This window comes from Aspergillus nomiae (genome assembly GCF_001204775.2).
Source record: "Aspergillus nomiae NRRL 13137 chromosome Unknown contig00521, whole genome shotgun sequence".
NCBI classification, from domain to species: Eukaryota; Fungi; Ascomycota; class Eurotiomycetes; order Eurotiales; family Aspergillaceae; genus Aspergillus; species Aspergillus nomiae.
The window spans coordinates 1-19,438 of NW_015378576.1; the positions used below are offsets into that span (position 1 = coordinate 1).

Below are 19,438 nucleotides of genomic sequence, written 5' to 3' on the forward strand. Positions count from 1 at the left end.
ATACGTTTGAATTTGCACGTGCCAGAGATACCCCATATGACTACTGCATTTGAGACCAATTAGGCCTAAATATTGCGCCTTCTCATTGAGAACAAAATCTAAATATTTGGGTGGAGCACAAATATCTGGCGATGGCTGATGACAATAACGCATTAGGAGTCACTGTCAACAATACCTGCACCCTGTGTATGAGATATATGTTAGGCGAGCCGCCTTAAGGAGTTGAGAAATAATCGCAATTCAGCTGGAAAATACCTTTGTTTACTGTATGTATATACCTGGAAGACTGCGAAGCTACCAAAGACTGCCCTTTCCTGGAAGTCGAGAAATGATAGAATATAGGCAGTACATGGAGAAGGATCATTGTTCATTATAGGGTGGTCAGTTGTTACCCTCTACATGGAAGAATTGGCCTTTGATTTAAAATAATGACCCTTTAGTAAACATAGTATAGAAAGCAATCAGTTATCACCTGTCGGAGCCTGGTGGAAGTATATCATATAATCACTTGGTGCATCAGTTGCGCCAAGTTTATGGGTTGGCACCATATCAGGATCCGCCAGCTTTGCTTGATCAAATTTCTGAACCATACGGGTGAGAATATAGCCTGCTTGGGTCAGTGCAAATTGCTGCCCGAGGCATATGCGAGGCCCAGCGTTGAAAGGGAGGTATGCGCCGTTGTATTTATAGTGGGCCCAGCGACTTGGATCAAACGTATCAGCATCTGGACCCCAGAAGTCGTTTAGACTCTGCGTTATATGGATATAGTAGATAACTGTCTGACCCTTCCTGACAACAATAGGGGACTTTCCGTCCGGCCCTCCTCCAAGAGGCAGGGTCGTGTCTCTAATCGCTGTCCGGCTGTTGATCGGGGTGGGAGGATAAAGCTGAAGCACCTCTTTCATAACATACTGGAGGTATTCACATGACTTCAGTGTTGCAAATGTAATTCGATTCGTTTCTTCATACGGCCCAAAGTGTTTCAGAACATGGCCTCGTAGCTCATTGTAGATACTGGGATGCTTCGCTAGTAGCCAGAATGACCAGCTCACCAGACTTGCAGTTGTGTCACGACCCGCAAAAAGAATGTTTAGTGACTGACTTCTCATTTCAATCGGACTGTCGGTCACGTCAATTAGCGCGTCGAGAAAACTTGTATCCATGCTCTTGAGAAGTAGCATCCAACTTCCGCTGGTTTGCTCTCTGTATAGCATCCCGAATACAGAAGTCTGCAAATCGGTGCACTTGCTTTATGTTTTCCCGAAAGCTCTTTGGATTATGCAGCCAATAGAACTTCAGGAGGCGAAAGCGGTTTTGAACGTGCTTTGTTGCAGCGTCGAAATCTTCGCCTAGACCTTTCCATGGGAACATTCCATCGTTGTCTGGGCCAGGTGCTTGACTAGAGTAGCGTTGGGAGTGTACGGTAGTGCCAAAGAAAAACTCAGTGGCTAGATCAAGGGTAAACCGAAGTAGCATCTGAGTAATATTGATTTGGTCCGTCCAGCCAAGGCCATCAGTTTGTAGGTGACGATCTCATTAATAAGTATACTCCTCCATCGGCTTCGATACGTTCTCAGCACCCCGTCCTATTATGATATCGAATCTCTGTATGGTGATCGCAGTCCTCCTTCTTGCTACGACGTACGAATTCATCTACAGCTATCAAGATGTAGATGAGGATATCACGCTGGGACTCAAGAGTATGGCAGTGAAGTATAGGCATTCTGGCCGACGAGTGCTTATTGCTCTCTCCCTCTTATACGCAGGCCTTTTGCTTGCGAGCGGCTTAACTGCCCCCCTTGGGCCGTATTATTTTACAGGGGCAGCTTGCTTGGCTATGACAGTGTTTTTGTCAACCGTTCTGGTAGACCTCAAGTCACCCCCCAGCTGCGGCGCGTGTTTTCTGTATGGATTTGTCGCTGCAAGTGCAGGCTTGGCTTCGGGTGTGTATACGGAGTACGCTTGGTGAATCTGATATTCTGCGGGCAGTGAAGCTGCAAAGACGGATGGAAAGAAGAGGGCTGAGAAAATGTTTCCACCGCATCCAATGTGGGATATATCATCTTGTGATGGCACCTGGTTTGCGGCACAAAATCTATACCGGTAGTGGGTTTTCGCTAGAGATTCGTTGCGCGTCCTCAGAAAAGTGCATAACGAGTATTTATCAAGAGGGAAAGAAAATGGAGGGTTATGGGACATGTTCTATGCTCTGCAGAGAGTAGTTGATGATTTTCCCGATATAAAATCTATTTTTCATGAATCTGTGTCCAGTCATGAGATATAGAGCAAAGACTTGGTGTAAGTCGGACTATGAGTATGCCGACATTATTAAGAGGAAGCAAATAAACTTATGATTCAATACTCTTATGTCCCAAAGAGCAGAGTGTCAAAGGAAGAGCGCTTTCGAATTGTAGAGGATGGATCGGGTTCTAATAGACACATGCATCACCATGGACGCCACGCACTAAGTTACATTCCGGCAACGAACAAGGGTGATAAATAAGGTACGTGGAATGTAGGGCTTCTAGCACTAAAGCTACACTTCGGAACTTGCCTTGCTGTCTCACAAGTTACAACTGCTATAATACCCCCGATATTCCAGGTTCTAGTCCACAGGGGACACATTTGTATGTAGTGATGAGTTGGGCCCTTGCAACGTAACTAGAGCTCTGAGGTCACTGGTGCCAACTACTCCGTGTTAAAGTTACGGCTGCACGGAAGAATAGCTGATACAATCTTAGGTTCTTATCGGGATTAAAGGTATCCTGCTCGGGGCCCACGAACAGACTTTCGCTTGACTCAAGATAAGGTGACTGGGCTATGCTGTTTCATTCGATATGCGGTAAGCCACACGCCCCCTTGCATAATTTATATCGTAAGCGATAGAGCCATCATGTATATATATGGCGAGCAAACGTGGCATACCAGAATAATATCGTGAGACGGATAAAGTTGGTTTATGCTTTGGTCCTTCTTTCTGGGATGCTCCACGCGATTTCCGCACTACTCTAATATCCAAATGCCCCTTGTCATCCATCATAAAACGGCGATAGTTTCTTCTCTACTAACTGTTGAGAAAGCACCTCAGAATGACAGACACCTCATATTAGTTTGGAAACGTTCTTTATAAGTAACTGCCACGTTACCTAGTAATTTGATATTGTTTATGAATGTGGTATTTGAATGGTATCATTCCAATCAGTACCACACTCTAGAGGAACTAATCAGGCCGTAAATGGTTCGGTTGGCTATCATCTCAGAAATGGAAAACTACTTTACAAGGAATGGCCTTCAATAGTCGTGGAATTCAATATTCAAGCAGTAAATATGCCTTTATATATTACACCAGCCCAAGACCCTTATAAACCTCCGTCTCGACAGCCTGCGACAACTGAAACAGTTGTTTATCACCATATGGTAATACCTGCGAACATATAAAGCCCGCCACGCCTTTTTCACGGTCGCACCACCAACGAAGATTAGCTATGCCCGACCACTGCGCAGTCCCAATAGATCGCCCGGTGGAACCTCCACTCAGCAGGAAGGTAAGTCCCCAGCTTGGCGATCTCCCTCGACAGTTGGGTGAATGCCGATACTGGAGTGTGACAGGTCTGCTTTCGCATCCGGGAAATGCTTTTCGCTGAGAGGGGGCAGGTTCTCGATTTGGTTCCGGAACATCTCATCAACAGTCTCCTTCTTAAGCAGCTGCTTGCCGGTTCTCGGCGAGGTTCCGTTGTTCAACAGAACGGCGAGGATTTCTAAATACGTGTCAGTCCATTGCTGGGCGTGTCGGCTCAGTAGGGAATCATACGGGAGTAGTCTTCGGCAGTTGAGAAACATCCGGCTCCACCGCTATTGAAGTAGGACTTGATGTCACTCTCACTCTTCACTGTCATGGCTCGTCGAAGCAGATGGTCGCGGACAGAGAGCTGACCATCGGCCGCTCGCTGGTGCATGTAAGCGAGCTTTGCCTTCATTTCTTCTGTGGGGATCATCGAGATATGCTTGAGGCCGAGTGGCTCGAAGATGTGTTGATGGAAATAGTCATTCAACGACTGTCCTGTAACCCGCTCAAGCACGACACCTGCCCAGTCAATGCCAATCTATCGCGCCGTTCCTTGGATGTTAACAGCCATCGCTTCGTTACGGTGGGGCAGTGGTTACTCACGCTATATTCCCAAGCTTCCCCAGGTTGGTGGACCAGCGGTTGGTTGAAGTCCTCGGCGTATCCCGAGAACTCATCATAACCAACGGGTCGGCCGTAGTCGCGCAGTTTCTCATTATAGAATGTATAACCAAAACCGGCTACAATGGTTCAACATTAGTGCTCTCGTTTGAGTTTACAACATCATGGATACTGACAAGTATGAGTCAAGAGCATTCTCAAACTAATGCCTTTATTTCTCTCCACCAAGGTTCCATCTTCTTGGAGCACTCGGAGATCGTTGAATTCAGGACAGATGCGGTGGATTTGGTCAGCGTCATCCAAAGACAGTTTTCCCTGCTCGACTAGCTGCATGCACGCAATGCCAGTGATCATCTTTGTGCACGAAGCGATCCAGAAAACTGAGTCCACAGCCATGGGCTCGGCGCTGTCACGGCCCCGTTTCCCCGCAGCGTGGCTGAACAGCTGCTTGCCATCCCGTCCGACTACAGCGACGGAAACCCCGGGGAGGCCCTTGTCGGAATCGCTGCACACGGATTGCATCCGGCGCTTGAGCGCCTCGATGTTGGTGGGATTGACCTCGCTCATTGTCGGGAATGGTATGTAATGTGTCGTGGAGGTGCGATGAGGGGTTGGCTGCCCTTGTCAATCATTTATTTATACGTAATGAGGGGTTCGGTGGGGCTTCTCTTCTCTCCTCTCGGGCCATCGAAAATCGTCCGGAATCTCAGCTCCCCTGAAGAGCCTTAGGCATTAAGCTATACTGAACACACTAAATTCCTCCCAGACTTGGATAAACTGGGAAGCACCTAGCCAAATGTTTAATAGCTTCAATACTTCTATTATTTTATACTTGCTTGTGCGTTATCTCATGTTTCATATTGTAGCAATTATGACATCTTCATTTGTATCTGATGTTCCCCAGACTGCCTTCTGCGAAACCAAAGCCTTTCAAGTGTGTATGACGCCCCCCTTGGTCCATAGAGTCAAGATGGGATTGGCAGTGGAATGCCCAATCCTCAGAATTGCCATTGCTTGATCCAGTTCTCCATGATAGCCCCGTCAATCGGCCCGAGATCACGCATTGCTTTACTAGCTGCCTGTGTCTTCACATTCTCCATCATGCTAGTAAATGTACCATGATTGCTGGCCAATCCCCTATAGAAATCTATGATTTTGAGAGCCGGCTTGTCTTGTAAATCACCATCCGTTGGATTGCTAAACCCCTCTAAGGCAGCCATCCAGTCATTCATGTCGACAATCTCAGCGGTATAATACTTCTGGATGGCCGGGATAAGTGATTCCCAGCTTGCAGCATGAGGGTTGACGAGGTGGAAAGCGGCCGTTCTGGTGACATCCTCGGTAGCGCGTCGGGACTGGGTGATATCGACCACGATCTTGGCCATAATATCCTATAGATACCATTAGTAGACAAAACCCAAGGGAACCCGGGTGGCAAGGGAACGTACTATAGGAATCCAATCAACCGGCATTGCACCAAGGGTACTTGGTACTTTTCCGATTGTCTTGGATGTCGCAACCAGAGAAGGTAACCATTCTTGTCGGTTCCATAGCCCCTTTTCCATCGTTGGACCACCGATCTGTCCCACGCGATGGATGCTGGTCGGCACGCCTGCAATAGCTGACGCGAGAGCACAGATGCGCTCGCCGACAAACTTGGATTCCCCATACCCTTGGCGCAACGCCACATCAGGATCCTCTAGAGGGATTTCGGGCACGGATGGGCCGTGCTGAGGGCCCCACGCACTCACGGTTGAGATCGAGGAGATGAAGTGGATATGTGCCGAATGGGCACTTCGTAGACTGAAGTCCACCAGGTTACGTACGCCTCGGATATGGGGATCCTCGAATGCCTCAGCCCTGTGGTTGAAATTGACCTTCCATGCATTGTGGATAATGAGATCCACGCACTCCGTGAGTTCGGTATATTTGTCGGCGGGCAAGCCAAGTTTTGGAGCTCCAAACTGGGTGTGTATGAACTCAACCCGTTCATCGAAGTCGTGCGGAATTGCAAGTCCTTTTTCCTTGAAGCTGTCGATCTGTCTTTGTCTTGCATCCTCTGCCCGATTGAGACAGTAGATGGTGGGGATCTCTCCATCATTGAGTAACTCATTCAGTATGTAGTTACCTAATGATCCAGTAGAACCGGTCAGAATAACTGCATGCTTTGCTGACCTGCTGAAACTTGTGATTTTTCTCTGCGGTAAATCACCGGTGTACTTTTTGATCAATCCTGCAATTCTCCCAGGTCTAGAAGCCTCCTCATCCTCAGTATTGCCCTCCTTGGTCTGACCATTTATCAGCCCGTAAACATACTGTGACAGCCTATCAGGAGTCGGATAAGCGTATAGCTTTTGGCTTGTAATCGGGTCAGAGTGGTGATCAGTAGAAAGATGCTGGACGGCGGTTTGCAGGATCTTGCTCAGTTGCAGTGTTTGGAGCGAATCCATACCCAGTGAGAATATGTCGCTAGTACCACTGATTTGCTCAACGGAAAGTAGCTGTGACACCACTGTGCGGATATATTGCTGGATACTTTCAAGGTCTGTGCTCTGTGGTAAACCATCAATGCACTCCTCGTCGTCGTTGGCGTATAAAGCGTCAATTTCACTTTCGTAGTCTTCGGATATCTGTCTTCTCTGGACTGTACCCTTGGGGGTTAGCGCGAAGGGTGTATCTTTCTTAGCTAGGGCAACCTTTGTGCGCAAGACAAGGGCATGGCCGGGAGCAATGGCATTCGCCCTCTCAACGGTAGGCCATATTTTCTGGATAAAATCCTCCTTGTCTTGATCCTCACTCCATTGCTCCCAGTTTGGTTGTACGAGTAACGCAGACTGGAATCGCCCTTGACCAATAACAACGGCCTTTGAAACTAAGGAATGACACTCCACGATATTCTCCATGTCGATCGGGTTGAACTTCTCACCGTTGCTGAGCACAATAACGTCGTCAAGACGACCGTGATATTTCCACAGCCCTGACCTAGTCGGATGTGGCGTGTATAGATCTTTTGTTCGATATTCAGTGATATCAGGATAGGTATGGAAGATACTGGAGAACTCATGATGTTCGCCCTTCCGTATGACAGCCTCAAACACTCCATCATCAATGGACTCCATGTGTATACCACTATATGGGTTCCACTCAAAGTATTCCCAATCTTCACGGTGCGTGCAAATCAAGGCTGGCATGAACCCAGCTTCACTGGAGCCAATGACCGAGACGAGAGCCACCTTTTCACTCAACTTGTTGCCGACCTCCGGTGCAAGCGGTGCGCCGCCGAACATTATTGCTTCGAACTTTTGTAAGCCCATCAAACCTTCTTCGAAAGCGGACAACTCTTGCATGACCAATGGTGTGAGCAGAGCTGCTTCCGGACGCGCAGTCTCTAGGATTTGACTAAGCAGTACCGGAGTCATTGGTCTTTCAGGGCTCAAGACCACGGGCGTATTGTGGAAAATGGCACTCGAGAGAGTGACAAGTCCCATTAAATGGAACATCGGAGCCATGGTGAACAGACGTTTACCTTGCGCTACTGAGCTGATTGACTTGTTCAGTCTGCCATGCGGAGTTGGTATCCTGTGAATATTGTCAATAACGCTGAAGAATCCATTTGTCAGATATACCGGCTTAGGGAGACCTGAAGAGGGAGGGTTAGCCTATCACAAGCAGAGGTCATCCAACTTTTCAGGCTTACCGGTGGTCCCTGAACTATGGATGATAATGCATGGTTTATTTTGCAAATCATAGAAAGTCCGGTCGAAAGTGTAAGGCGCAGCCCGTTCACCGAATACCTCCCAGAGGTTCGGTATCTCAAACAATCGGACTCCTTGTACATTGTCCCGTATTTCTTCGGCGATTTTGTGTCTCTCAGCACTATAGGCAATCTTTGAACATTTGGTGGCACCCAGAACGTGCGATGTGGCCACGATCGAATTCCTTGGAGAAGGCAACAACGCCTATGTGTTGATTAGATAGAGCTTCACTTCATTGCTGAATAACTCATAGGAGCATTTACCGCGTAGCCAGTCTTCATGCAAGCCAAATAGAAAGCCACATAGCGGATGTCATTGGCTCCAATATAAGCCAGGGGCTCACCGTCAAAGCCTTTTCCAATTGCCATCTCAATCCACCAGGCCGTGTAATCCACGGCACCGGCGAGGTCTCTCATGGACACATTTCGCCAACCTTGGGATAAATCGGAGGAAACAGATTGTACGCAGAAGAGCTGCTCTGGTCTACTCTCCGCCAACTCGTCGACAACGCAGCACATTAGTCGCTGATCGAAGTTTGTGGAGCCCATGACTACTTGACTGGGAGAGCGTTGTAATAGAAACAATATAGTGTAAAGTTAAGCAGAATCTTGTGTAGAATGTGAGACTTTTGATGTGATGATCTTGTACGAGGGATAATCGTCCCCTGACTGAACTGGGATTATATATACCACCGTTTGGTTGATCCCTTCCGATGTGGGAGTGGAGGTATATTGGCCCTATGATGGTAAACTTGTGTACAAGCCTTCTGTGATCTTGGGATAATACATTCCGTTGCATAATTGCCGTGTTTAAACGGATAAGTACCGGTGGAGACTATATCGGGATCGTAGTATAGGAACATATTCCACACGGCACGACTTTCCATCCCGGATAACACAAGATAGTGAGTCTTGCTCACGTCAGTTCCCTCACCGCAATGAGGATTAGACCCACTGCACCCAGTGACACACAGTCATCCTTGCTGAATATACAGCTGTGATACTATAGTATACCGGCATAATGTATTGAGTGCATTCGTCACACGGGGTAGGATTTGGTGGGGTTGTAAAACGCTTTGGAATAGATAAGGTGGCCAGGACACTCGAGTGTGGGTCAATTAGACCGATGAAGAAATCAGCGGTCAATTATTTGCCTTCCTCAAAAATAGCGCAGGAAGAAGAAGAAGACTGAAACCAAGTGGAGATTTATGGACGGGATATACGGCGTTCCGCTTCCCGTACGCGTTATGCTTTCCGATACCGTGATATACTTACTCCTCTACTCCGGAGTATGATTAAGTCCACCGACATAACCTGTTATGCTGAGGTATTCAAGGATAAACTGCTACATTGGAAGAGGCGGCAATGTAGGCTTTCAAAATATCGAGACAGTATTTATATTTACCTGTCTACATGGAATGTAGTCTCGGACTCTCCCCAGCCAACAAACCGTTCAAATCTACACCCAATTGCATTACCATCATGACTGAAGCCCACAGCAAGACTATCCTCATCACTGGGGCCTCAGGCTTCCTTGCAACTCATATTGTGAAAGCTTTTCTTCAGCAGGGTTATCATGTCCGTGGGACTGTTCGATCGGATCAGGCCGCAGCGAACGTACGCAAGGTATTCTCGCAGTATAGTGATCGGCTGTCGTTCGCTATTGTTGAGGATATAGCACAGCCCGGAGCCTTCAATGAAGCTGTGAAAGGGGTCGACGGTGTAAGACTCTGTATCCCTGTATTTTGATCGGTACCTGAAGGGTCGGAGACTCTAACTCTCAGCTATCTAGATCGTTCATACCGCTTCCCCATTCCAGATTTCAGTGCAAGACAACAAGCATGACCTTTTGTGGCCCGCGATTAACGGTACCACGTCAATCCTTCGGGCGGCTCAGGAATACGCACCGCAAGTTAGTCGAGTCGTGATCACGTCTTCGATGGCTGCCGTGATAGACGTGGAAAAAGGTCCGCAGTCCAACTATACATATACTGAAGAAGACTGGAATCCCATGACATTCGAACAGGCTGAAAGTGCCCACGGCATAGTCGCATACGCTGCTTCCAAGGCAATTGCGGAGCAAGCTGCCTGGCAATACATGGGAGCGAACGCGCCTCACTTCAGCCTTACCACAATTTGCCCTCCCATGATCTATGGTCCCGTGGAGCATCATGTTCCTACTCTGGAGAAATTGAATACAAGTGCGGGTGATATCTACCGGCTATTCAATGGTAGCAGCACTGAGATACCATCGGTAATTTTGCCGGCCTTTGCGGATGTTCGCGACGTTGCTCAAGCCCACCTCTTCGCATTTGAATCCCAGAAAGCAGCAGGAGAGCGTTTTATTGTTAGCTCTGGAGCCTACACCTATCAAGAAATTTGCGATATTCTTCGATCAGTCGTCCCCGAGGCCAGGGATAAAGTCCCTATTGGCCAGCCTGGACAATACGAAACGGCATCCATCAAAGTCTCGAGTAACAAAATCAAGACTCTTCTGGGCATCAATTTCCACACGCTGCAGGAAACTGTGAAGGACACTGTCGATAGCTTGTTGGCTCTGGAAGAAGCATGCAAATTACACTAGGCTGCATTGGAAATCGAATCTTGTTTTGTTTTTGTATAGCGAGAAATGATGGCATATATATTCAAGTAGAATTTTACAATTGATGAAGGTAGTGTTTTGTGATACACGAAGAAACTTCAATATTGACGCCTTCATTGGGTGTGTAGGGCCTGCATTATACCTACTCGTGCTATCCGTCATAAAAGGAATGGCCGCCCAGACTCCAGTTCTCCGTTCAAGAGCTGAGTTGTATAGAATGAGTACTTGATTTGCTGAGATATCGATCTGTGGAGACATCCTGGGTCGTCTTGACTTCTCACAAGCTTTAATACAGACAAGCATATTTTAGCGTTACCTCCTTATGCAAGGATGGTAATGTTACGGTAAGATCTGCCCGATGCGATCCCCGGCGTCCCCACAAAAAGGTCGCCCGTCCCCATTGAGCACAATTCCCTCTATGACATGCGAATGCCGCATAACCGACCACGGGAGTTATGCCCTCGCACCTCAGTTTTTCATGCCCAGCATTCTTTCCCTTTAGTTCGCGCCACAGTCCCAGACAGCCGATACTGTTATCTAACTTGTCTCAATTGAAACAATGGACCCGGTGGATCGGAGTGCAAGCGGGTTGTTAAACACTACCAGTGAAGAAAGACCCAGACAACAACCGGTAGTACGGTGTCCCTGCTAATCTGTCATACTCTCTAACCGAAAGGATTAGGCGTGTGAGCTTTGTCGTAAGTGGAAAGTCAAATGCGAAAGGGCATCCAACCAGGCTACATGTTCTGTTTGTCAACGGCGAGGTGCGGTTTGTGTTCGAACGAGTCGGACGCGTGTAGCTCGGCGTCCTGGCATCGGGTGAGGAATCAGAGGCTCACGCCTCAGACAGGCCATGAGCATCGCTAATTTGTCGCTCCAGGAATAAAAATAAAGAGAGACCACAGCCTCCGGGTATGCGACTAAACGATGCATTCCATCCGCAGCGGAAAGAGGGCATCCAATGCCAAGCCGGGGTGGAGGCAGAGCTTGTTAATGAGTTTATCGCATATAAGCAGTGGACAAGGACGTTTCTCCATGACTGGCTTAGCTTGCTCTGTGAGATTTCGCTACCAACTCATTGCTTCCCACTACTAATAATTCTCAGCGTGTAAAACACCATTATACTGCTTGCCAGCTCAATGGGAAGAATGGTTACAGTCTGAGATGGGTTTTCAACTCGGGGCCCTTCGAGACAATATCAATGACGCCCAATCATCAAAAGAAAATCTTCTGAACACTGATTTAAGTAACGGTCGACTGCCGGTATTCACTGCACTACCTCCACAGCAAGAGGCTGTTGAAGTCCTAAGCACGTTGTTCACATACACTAAAGATGTATTTCCCCTATTCCACCCTGATACTTTCACAGATCTTTTGCATAGCAGCTATGAACGAAGGCGACCCGGGGATCCATCATGGTGGGCTGGCCTAAACATAGCATTGGCAATTGGCTATCGCTACCGATCCCTGCACCAAAATGACCAGAGTGGTGCTAGAGCGAAGTCGAATGTATACTACAAAAATGCACTTGCCGCTGTGCCGGAGCTTCTATTACGCAGACCTGACTTGATGGCTGTTCAAGCACTCCTAGGCATTGTGCGTGTGATATAGTATCCTATCCTCACTTGATGCGGTGGTTGCTCATGTTAACTCGATAGGTTTTTCTTTCATGCAATGGGTTTGACACCCCAATGTATCAGAATATATTATCTATCGCAATTCGCTCATGCGCTGAATTTGGAATTCATGATACTTGCGTGATCCCCCCGTCTTCATGCACAAAACAAGAGCAACCAATGTTGATTTTGTCTCTTGGTTATACAATGGATGAGCTGTGGGTCTTGCCTAGAGACCACATTGAAACAGGCTGTCTAATTTTCACAGATACCGTCCGTGGCAAGGCCTGCCACCCAGCAATGCCCCAGCCTATCTCGGCGCGGACAGCCCCCATCCAGACTGGGTATATGAGTCTATCGCTCAGATCTCCGGTCTTTCTGACATAGATACTTTTACTTGGTTTCGCCGCCTATCAATCGTCCGACATAAGATATGTTCGTCTCTCTACAGGGCAAAGGCCTCGCAGATGTCCCCCCATGGACAATCTTCAATCGTACAGGCCTTGCAACTAGAATTAACAAGTTTTCAACGAGCCTTACCTGTTGACCCTGCCCATGCAATAGAATTCGTGAACAAACTACCGGGCAATCTGAAGTCTCCTACCGTGTCACTCCTATGTGCGTATCACAATACCGTTATTTTACTGCATCAGACGCAAATATTCTTCCGGGCCCCGAAGACCCCAACTCGGCCCCGAGCTACGGAGTTCTCTCACACGGCATGTGTAGGCGCTGCCCGCCACACTGCGCTTCTATTGAAGGCCCTTCCTCCCAGATGGTGGCCGTTTGGGATCCGGTATATGAAAATTCTCTATCCTCCGTTTCCACTGCATGATACACAGGACTAACAAGCACCAGACTTGTAGCCCTATACATCTTTTCTGCGTTCAACATTTTGTTCGCTAGTGTGCTCGACAACCCTAACAGTACTGCAGCTCAAAGCGATCTCGAGTTAATGGAAGCAATGATCTCTCGCCTTTCTACATGTGCAACCGGGGATGAACTGTCACGAAGCCCGAGTTTGGCTGAGTTTACCTTCTTTCTTCAAACGTCGCGAGAATGTCTTGGGTTGGCGTATTCTATGGTTCACAAAGCGCAATCGTGAAATTTAGTCGAGATAAATGGGATATGAGTGGCGTGTTCTTTGGTTATAATGATACGGCGAAGCGTATATGACCAATCTCAGGTGAACCCTACGACCGAAAACAATATTCACAGTCACTCCTGGTACGGTTACTGGTACGCCGACAAGTTTGTCTTTCAACTCTTTGATGGACGGGCGACCTGGCCCCAGTGAGAAGGATATCTTCATCACCGCATAGGACTTACATGGTATGACTACTACTAGTAGTAATTTGTCTTAATGAGGTTGGTGGCGTTTGTGGTATTTTGTTATTTTGTATTTGTTGTGCCATCCACGAGCCTTGCAGTCAATATCTTCTTGATGGCTCTTGATCAATTGACATTGAGTTATATGTTATTTTTAGCGATGTTGGGCATCCCTGTTCGAACTGAGAGAACTTCTAGACTGGGCAATCTTTTGGGTGACTTTAACAATGAACTACTACTTTCTAGCTCCAAATCCACTGAGAGCACAGAATACTAAACCACATCGGCGCTTTCTTTGATGGCCAAAATCAGTGTTCAAGACAGAAAGCTTTCCACGAACAGCGAAACTCCAGAAATAGAATCTGGTAAAGATGGTTCGCGGACCTTTACTCTGCTTGTCGCAGTTCTACTTACTGAATACCGTTGATTGTTATTGATAATACAGACAGGGATAGCTTCCCAGATGCACCTGCAAGCTCTCATTCTATGCCTATCTATCCACACCCCCCTCAACATTCTGGATTTCATACCTACTTCCCAACAATCCCTTCCGCAAGCGACTCTTCCAAACAAGTCCAACCCTTCCCAAAAAAGGCCTTCAGCAACTCCTCCGCCCGACTCGCTGGAACAATCTTACTCAAGTCCCTTGTGTGGTCCAACGGATCTGGGATCTTGTCATTATCGGGCCGCAGTCTCCGCAGGATAGAGATGATATCATCCCAGGCGAACGGCTGTGCGAAACCAAATAGACGCTGGGATTGCACATTTGGGTCGAGGAGGCCGATGGCGTGCAGTTTCGCGGTGTCAATGACGTCGACGAACCAAACTACATGATTCTGTTAACTAAGTTGTCAATAAATAGGGGGAGGGATCTATGGATGCCTTACGCGGAGGTAGGTGCAATATGGTTGGATCACCCTCAAGTAGCTTGGCCGTTTGGCCCATTGACGACCCGTGGATCTGGGGATGGAGTATAGTGCCAAACTACCAGTGAACAACAAACAACAGGTTAGATCGACATGAGCCCTCATTGACGGGTTAAAAAAACTTACATTCGCACTCGTCACAATAGTATTGAACTTGAAACTCGGGTTATGCTCAGCCATCCATTTCCAAGCCGCCCTCTCACCCTCAGTCTTGGATGCAGCATACACGGCCATGGGCTTTTGGGCTTGAGGTGTCTTTTCATCCCAGGCTGCTGCGATGGCGGCGTCATTCCATGAATCTATACATATATCACATTAGCATTGAGACAAGTATGGTACGCTGCACCTACCTTCGTCAATGACAATCCCCTCCACATCTGGCTGAGTAGTATAGCACGCTGACGAAGACGATGTCAAAACCACCCGTTTCACAGTCTTCACACGTCTGGCAGCCTCCAGAATTCCAATTGTGGCAGATACAACACCAGGGATGACTTCGTTTGGCTTGGGATTCATTGCTAGGTCTGATGCCTGTACCCTGTCATCCATTTATCCATCATCCAATAGACAGCGTACTTGAACAAGATGAATCGAAATAAGGTATACTATACATACCACATGAGCCACCCCCTCAATCCCCTGAAAAGCCTTCTCGAGTTCACCAACATCATCTAATCTCGGCACAACCACGCTCTCATACCTACCATTCCCATACTTCGACACAAAGAATTCATCCAGCCAGGGTTTCGGTGCTCGCACCGTGCCTCGGACTTTGTACCCCAGTTCAAGGAGTGTGTTTACGACTGTCGAGCCGATGTACCCGTTTGCACCGGTGACAAGCATCCAGGCATCTTTCGGGATGACGACTTGAGTGGGGGTTGACATTGTGAGTTGGAATAAGTAATGAAACGAATCAAGCGATATAGATGGTAAGGATGAATGTTTCGAGGTGGCTTATTGACACAGTGAAAAGAGGCAGACCAACAACAGCTCTATCATACCCTCTTAAGCAAGAGGAGAATGTAGCATATTACAAATGTGATCTCCATGTCTTGCCCTGATTAGGTGAACATGGTTTAACTTTGCGCCGCCGGATGGCTCCTGGAGCTCAGGAAGCACTTTTCCCGTCACAGTTTTCTTAGTCATTGGATAGTTTATGATTGCTCACCAGTCGAATGTTTAACCCATGAGAACGGGAGTTCCACCTAGGCTTTCACGGTAATGAGAGAATTCTGAGACAGTCTATCTAGGATCAGCAATATTACAAATGCTGCACGATACTAAGGTTCGAAACCCTCCGCGCTGATCCACATCAAGGCTCCACCCTTCAACTCAACCTGGCATGGGAAGCTAGAAGTTGCACCGAGGTATCCCCGGGCCAGAAACCATAGGAACTGGACGTGTTTCAGTAACCATGGAAGTGATACTCGGTTGTCAATCAATCAACCTCCCCCGCAGAAAGAAATGTACAGATTAATTGCATATCTGCCTAAGTCATCTAAGTCATCTAAGTCATCGTCCGCTGTCTCACTCGCCATACTTAGTTCATTCAGTACAGAGGTGCCTTCTATGCCTCACGTCCTCCATCTTGGAGCCACTGGTGAAACAGGAGCTCCATGCTAGATGACGCATTGGAATCCAACCAATATGGGCGTTATAATGGCCCACTCCCAGCATGCTCCGTATACCTCATGTCGCCGCAGGACCTGGAGACTTTGGTTAGAGCAAGCTCCAGTGAAAGGAAAGCCGTCATGGTAACCAAAAACGGCAGAAGGAGGGTATCCTCTAATACAACTGGTTTACTTCAATATCAAAAAAAGTGTCGTTTGTGTTAATTAACTCCTCCATTAACAATCAAAGTGTGGTTGGTGGTGATCTAGTAGTGTTATATAGTGCCACGGAGCTTAATTGGCTCTCTTAAGTTACGGAACATTGTTGCTTAGACTACGCCACAGGTCGGGTTTGGGTCCAACATCAGAAACCGTACTCGGCCCGCGAGTTCAGATCCTAAGCCCATACCCAACCGGTGGGTTTACGGGGGTTTGGGTATGTCAACCGTGAACCCGCGGGATACCTGTTTAAAACGTATCCAAGTATAAAATTTATAATCAGAGTTAATTATTCTCTACGTTAGTTACATATTTCTAATCTGTACCTGTTTATTAATCTACGGGTACCTGCCAAGATCTACAGATTTGAGATCTACATAAACTTACGTATTATACCCAACCTACGGGCTTAAACTAGAGACCCCAAACCGGCCAAGAGATGGGGCCTACTGGCAGAGTCCGACAAGAATGTCTTTGGGACGAACAGGGCCACTGTGGCCATGTCACCGCCTGCACCGCTTCCTACTTCAGTAGTGATCTGGTTGTACATCATAACCTTTAAAGGTACCTCTTTCTATACCACCGAGTTATTCCGTCAGATACAACTGGCAGAACCTTACTCAACGAACACATCCGCTGGCCGCCGACAGTCCCACGGCACCCTCCAACAGTACTCATCTACATCCATCCTGCAAGCATGGACTCAGGCAGTCAGCCATCGTCGCAGCGGAACCTTCGCCAATCGTGCGACAAGTGTCGTATGTCACCCTGTACATTAGTCTGGGTTATTAAGTATTGTCATGGATAATGCTGAATTCTAGTATCGAAGGTACTCGGAAGCAGACATGCACGAAGCAGCCAGGTGGCTGCTCACGCTGCAGAAACTTAGGTATCCAATGTCGCTACTCTGCTCAAAAGCCCACTGGTCGTCCCGAAAGGCAGCACCTCATATTTTGAGGCAGCCCGAAGTGTCAAACAGCGGTGCATCTCATTTTACGGTAGGCGATACGAGAATCTTGCAAACGGACACGAACCTACCTGCACCTACCAGCATTCAATTTCTGGATGAACATATTGCAGACCGCGCGGTTCCTGTTCCCAAATCTTGGGAAGCCGGAACATCCACTATGCGTTTCTCCCAAGACACGGGTGGCTGCAGCTGTCTTTCCCGTATTTACTATTTTACTAGAGTACTCCGCGCTCTGACAAACGAGGCGGTCCCGAGTGTTACAGTCGTCCGTACTGCTGTTCGAACCGTCCATGATGCTCTCAGGTGCATCTCCTTCTCTCGCTCAATGATAATTTCCCAAGATCCTATCGAGAAACTGCGGGCTCTTGGTACCCTCCTTTCGTTAATCCCTGGTTTCTATCATCAACTCCTGAAAATGATCGACTGTGAGGCATTTCTCGCAGTAGCCGAAAGCCGCGGACTTGCATTCAAACTCGAAGAAAGCGGTGGTTTATGGGGGTGACCTGGCGGGGGACAGAGCATGCCCGGACGTCAAGATGCTCAAGGACCACCCGCTAGATCCGGAGCTTTGGCGACAAACGATGCGCGGACTCCTGAGGGCCGACGTGTATGGGCTTAGTGTGGACTTTTATTCCGGGGACTCGGGAAGGTTACTCAAGCAGGGCCGGCACCCAGGCCTCAACGACATGGTTGGGATGCTGGATGAATTGGCGACCAGGGGACTACTCGGTCAGATAGGTAGTTGGCTTCTTCCTGAATCGACTGGGGTTCCCACTTGTATGAACTTGATGGAAACCGCAAAGCAAAGTGTTGGCCAGCTCGTAATAATTTAACTGTAATCATACCTTTGCAAAAAGTATATTGCTATAAGATAACGAATGTGAGGAGGTTGTCTGGAGCAGTCATATCCACATACGCTTTCTAAAAAGTTCCTATCTTTTCCATGAACATGGTGAGATCATCAGTGCCGTCCATCATCAGTGTCATTATACCACGGTTATGACAGGCCAATAGACCCTCTAGCAGTCACTCTATTATTAGGACACGATATATGTCGCCTGGTGGATCGTATAGAGTATTGCGATCAATTTATTATTCACTTAATAGTGAATAAGACAATCTCGCTTGTCAAAGTCCTTGATCTGATCACAATTTGCCTATCTGCTAGTCTGTGGACAACTGAATCATTGCGCCCTTGGAATGGCAATCCTCATTAAGTCATGACTCCTAGTACAACTTTGTCAACTTACGCTGATCCACAGAATACAACAGATGAAAGAAAATTCACAGGCGGCCTTTTTCAGTGGTTACTCAATTTTCAGTCCCTGATTACTTTCTGTGTCGCCCATCCACAAAGAAGAAGAACAACAACAACAACAACAACAACAACTGTCTCATGCTTCGGCATAAGGAACGACTAAACTAGACACCTATGCACACGTAGTAGTCCACCCACAGATTCGAGCAGGAGGCGTCGACCATCGTGTTCCACGAGCGGAACTGAGCGAAGGTGATGCCCGCCGCAGTGTCGATAGAGTAACAGTCGTCACCGGACTTGACTAGGTAGAACTTCTTACAGTTGTCCACGATGCCAGGCATACGAGGCTCGGGGGGAGTGTCCGTGGGTCCGGGTGGCTTGCTCGTGGTAGTAGGAGTTGTTGTGGTATCGGGTACATGGACACAAACATAATAGTCCAGCCAGAGATTGGTGCATGCTACCACGAGTGGGACATGGAATCAGCCATAGCAAAACGTGTGCTGAATAGGAACACTTACCGGAGTTAATACTGGGGTTCCAGGCCTTGAATTGGGCGTCCGTGATGCCGTACTGGGCCTCAATGGTATCGCACTGATCCCCAGGCCCGACAAGATGGAACTTGTCACAGTTGGATGGTATGCCCGGCTGGGTCGGCTCGTGTTTTGCAGAGGATGTGGTGGTTGTGGCGAGCGTCGTTGCAACGCCAGCACACAGCACCTGTGGGAGCAATCCCAGGACAACAGCGGTCTTGAAAATCATGTTATTAATTGGGTACTTGGGGTTTGTTGAAGAGTAAATGAAGTGAGAACTGGAGTTGGTATGCCGGTGAATATTCTTCTCAACGCAGTGTCTAGCCCGCTCTTATATCTATTTCTGCAGTATTTTTAGCAGGAATGAGTAACATAACCGACAGACCAGGCCGACGGCTACCCGAGCATTCGACCATACTCTGTGTATAGCTCAGTGTG

The 19,438-nt window shown here is 47.8% G+C and overlaps 8 protein-coding genes across 8 annotated transcripts; 3 read left to right on the forward strand and 5 right to left on the reverse strand.

The window, feature by feature from the left end:
* Positions 1 to 461: 461 nt before the first annotated feature.
* On the reverse strand, positions 462 to 1,476 carry ANOM_010577 (putative cytochrome P450 family protein; the record flags this gene model as incomplete). The annotated part of the gene is made up of 2 exons (XM_015555833.1): positions 462 to 1,119; positions 1,187 to 1,476. The coding sequence occupies 2 exons, from the start codon at positions 1,474 to 1,476 to the stop codon at positions 462 to 464; spliced, it is 948 nt and encodes a 315-aa protein (XP_015401838.1).
* A 2,058-nt stretch (positions 1,477 to 3,534) lies between these two features.
* Positions 3,535 to 4,753, reverse strand: ANOM_010578 (serine hydrolase domain-containing protein; the record flags this gene model as incomplete). Its single annotated transcript, XM_015555834.1, has 4 exons — positions 3,535 to 3,758; positions 3,812 to 4,103; positions 4,169 to 4,305; positions 4,363 to 4,753. The coding sequence occupies 4 exons, from the start codon at positions 4,751 to 4,753 to the stop codon at positions 3,535 to 3,537; spliced, it is 1,044 nt and encodes a 347-aa protein (XP_015401839.1).
* Positions 4,754 to 5,184: 431 nt separating this feature from the next.
* ANOM_010579 (NRPS-like enzyme) lies at positions 5,185 to 8,489 on the reverse strand (the record flags this gene model as incomplete). The annotated part of the gene is made up of 4 exons (XM_015555835.1): positions 5,185 to 5,577; positions 5,635 to 7,826; positions 7,884 to 8,145; positions 8,205 to 8,489. 4 exons carry the CDS (start codon positions 8,487 to 8,489, stop codon positions 5,185 to 5,187), a joined length of 3,132 nt encoding a protein of 1,043 aa, XP_015401840.1.
* Positions 8,490 to 9,353: 864 nt separating this feature from the next.
* Positions 9,354 to 10,524, forward strand: ANOM_010580 (SDR family oxidoreductase; the record flags this gene model as incomplete). Its single annotated transcript, XM_015555836.1, has 2 exons — positions 9,354 to 9,662; positions 9,733 to 10,524. 2 exons carry the CDS (start codon positions 9,354 to 9,356, stop codon positions 10,522 to 10,524), a joined length of 1,101 nt encoding a protein of 366 aa, XP_015401837.1.
* Positions 10,525 to 11,456: 932 nt separating this feature from the next.
* Positions 11,457 to 13,263, forward strand: ANOM_010581 (fungal specific transcription factor domain-containing protein; the record flags this gene model as incomplete). Its single annotated transcript, XM_015555837.1, has 5 exons — positions 11,457 to 11,598; positions 11,648 to 12,138; positions 12,201 to 12,376; positions 12,427 to 12,954; positions 13,017 to 13,263. 5 exons carry the CDS (start codon positions 11,457 to 11,459, stop codon positions 13,261 to 13,263), a joined length of 1,584 nt encoding a protein of 527 aa, XP_015401836.1.
* Positions 13,264 to 14,017: 754 nt separating this feature from the next.
* On the reverse strand, positions 14,018 to 15,298 carry ANOM_010582 (uncharacterized protein; the record flags this gene model as incomplete). Its single annotated transcript, XM_015555838.1, has 5 exons — positions 14,018 to 14,313; positions 14,375 to 14,471; positions 14,540 to 14,712; positions 14,764 to 14,944; positions 15,029 to 15,298. 5 exons carry the CDS (start codon positions 15,296 to 15,298, stop codon positions 14,018 to 14,020), a joined length of 1,017 nt encoding a protein of 338 aa, XP_015401835.1.
* Positions 15,299 to 16,742: 1,444 nt separating this feature from the next.
* ANOM_010583 (uncharacterized protein) lies at positions 16,743 to 17,714 on the forward strand (the record flags this gene model as incomplete). Its single annotated transcript, XM_015555839.1, has 2 exons — positions 16,743 to 17,000; positions 17,064 to 17,714. 2 exons carry the CDS (start codon positions 16,743 to 16,745, stop codon positions 17,712 to 17,714), a joined length of 909 nt encoding a protein of 302 aa, XP_015401834.1.
* A 920-nt stretch (positions 17,715 to 18,634) lies between these two features.
* Positions 18,635 to 19,229, reverse strand: ANOM_010584 (LysM peptidoglycan-binding domain-containing protein; the record flags this gene model as incomplete). The annotated part of the gene is made up of 2 exons (XM_015555840.1): positions 18,635 to 18,927; positions 18,989 to 19,229. 2 exons carry the CDS (start codon positions 19,227 to 19,229, stop codon positions 18,635 to 18,637), a joined length of 534 nt encoding a protein of 177 aa, XP_015401833.1.
* Between the last annotated feature and the right edge of the window lie 209 nt (positions 19,230 to 19,438).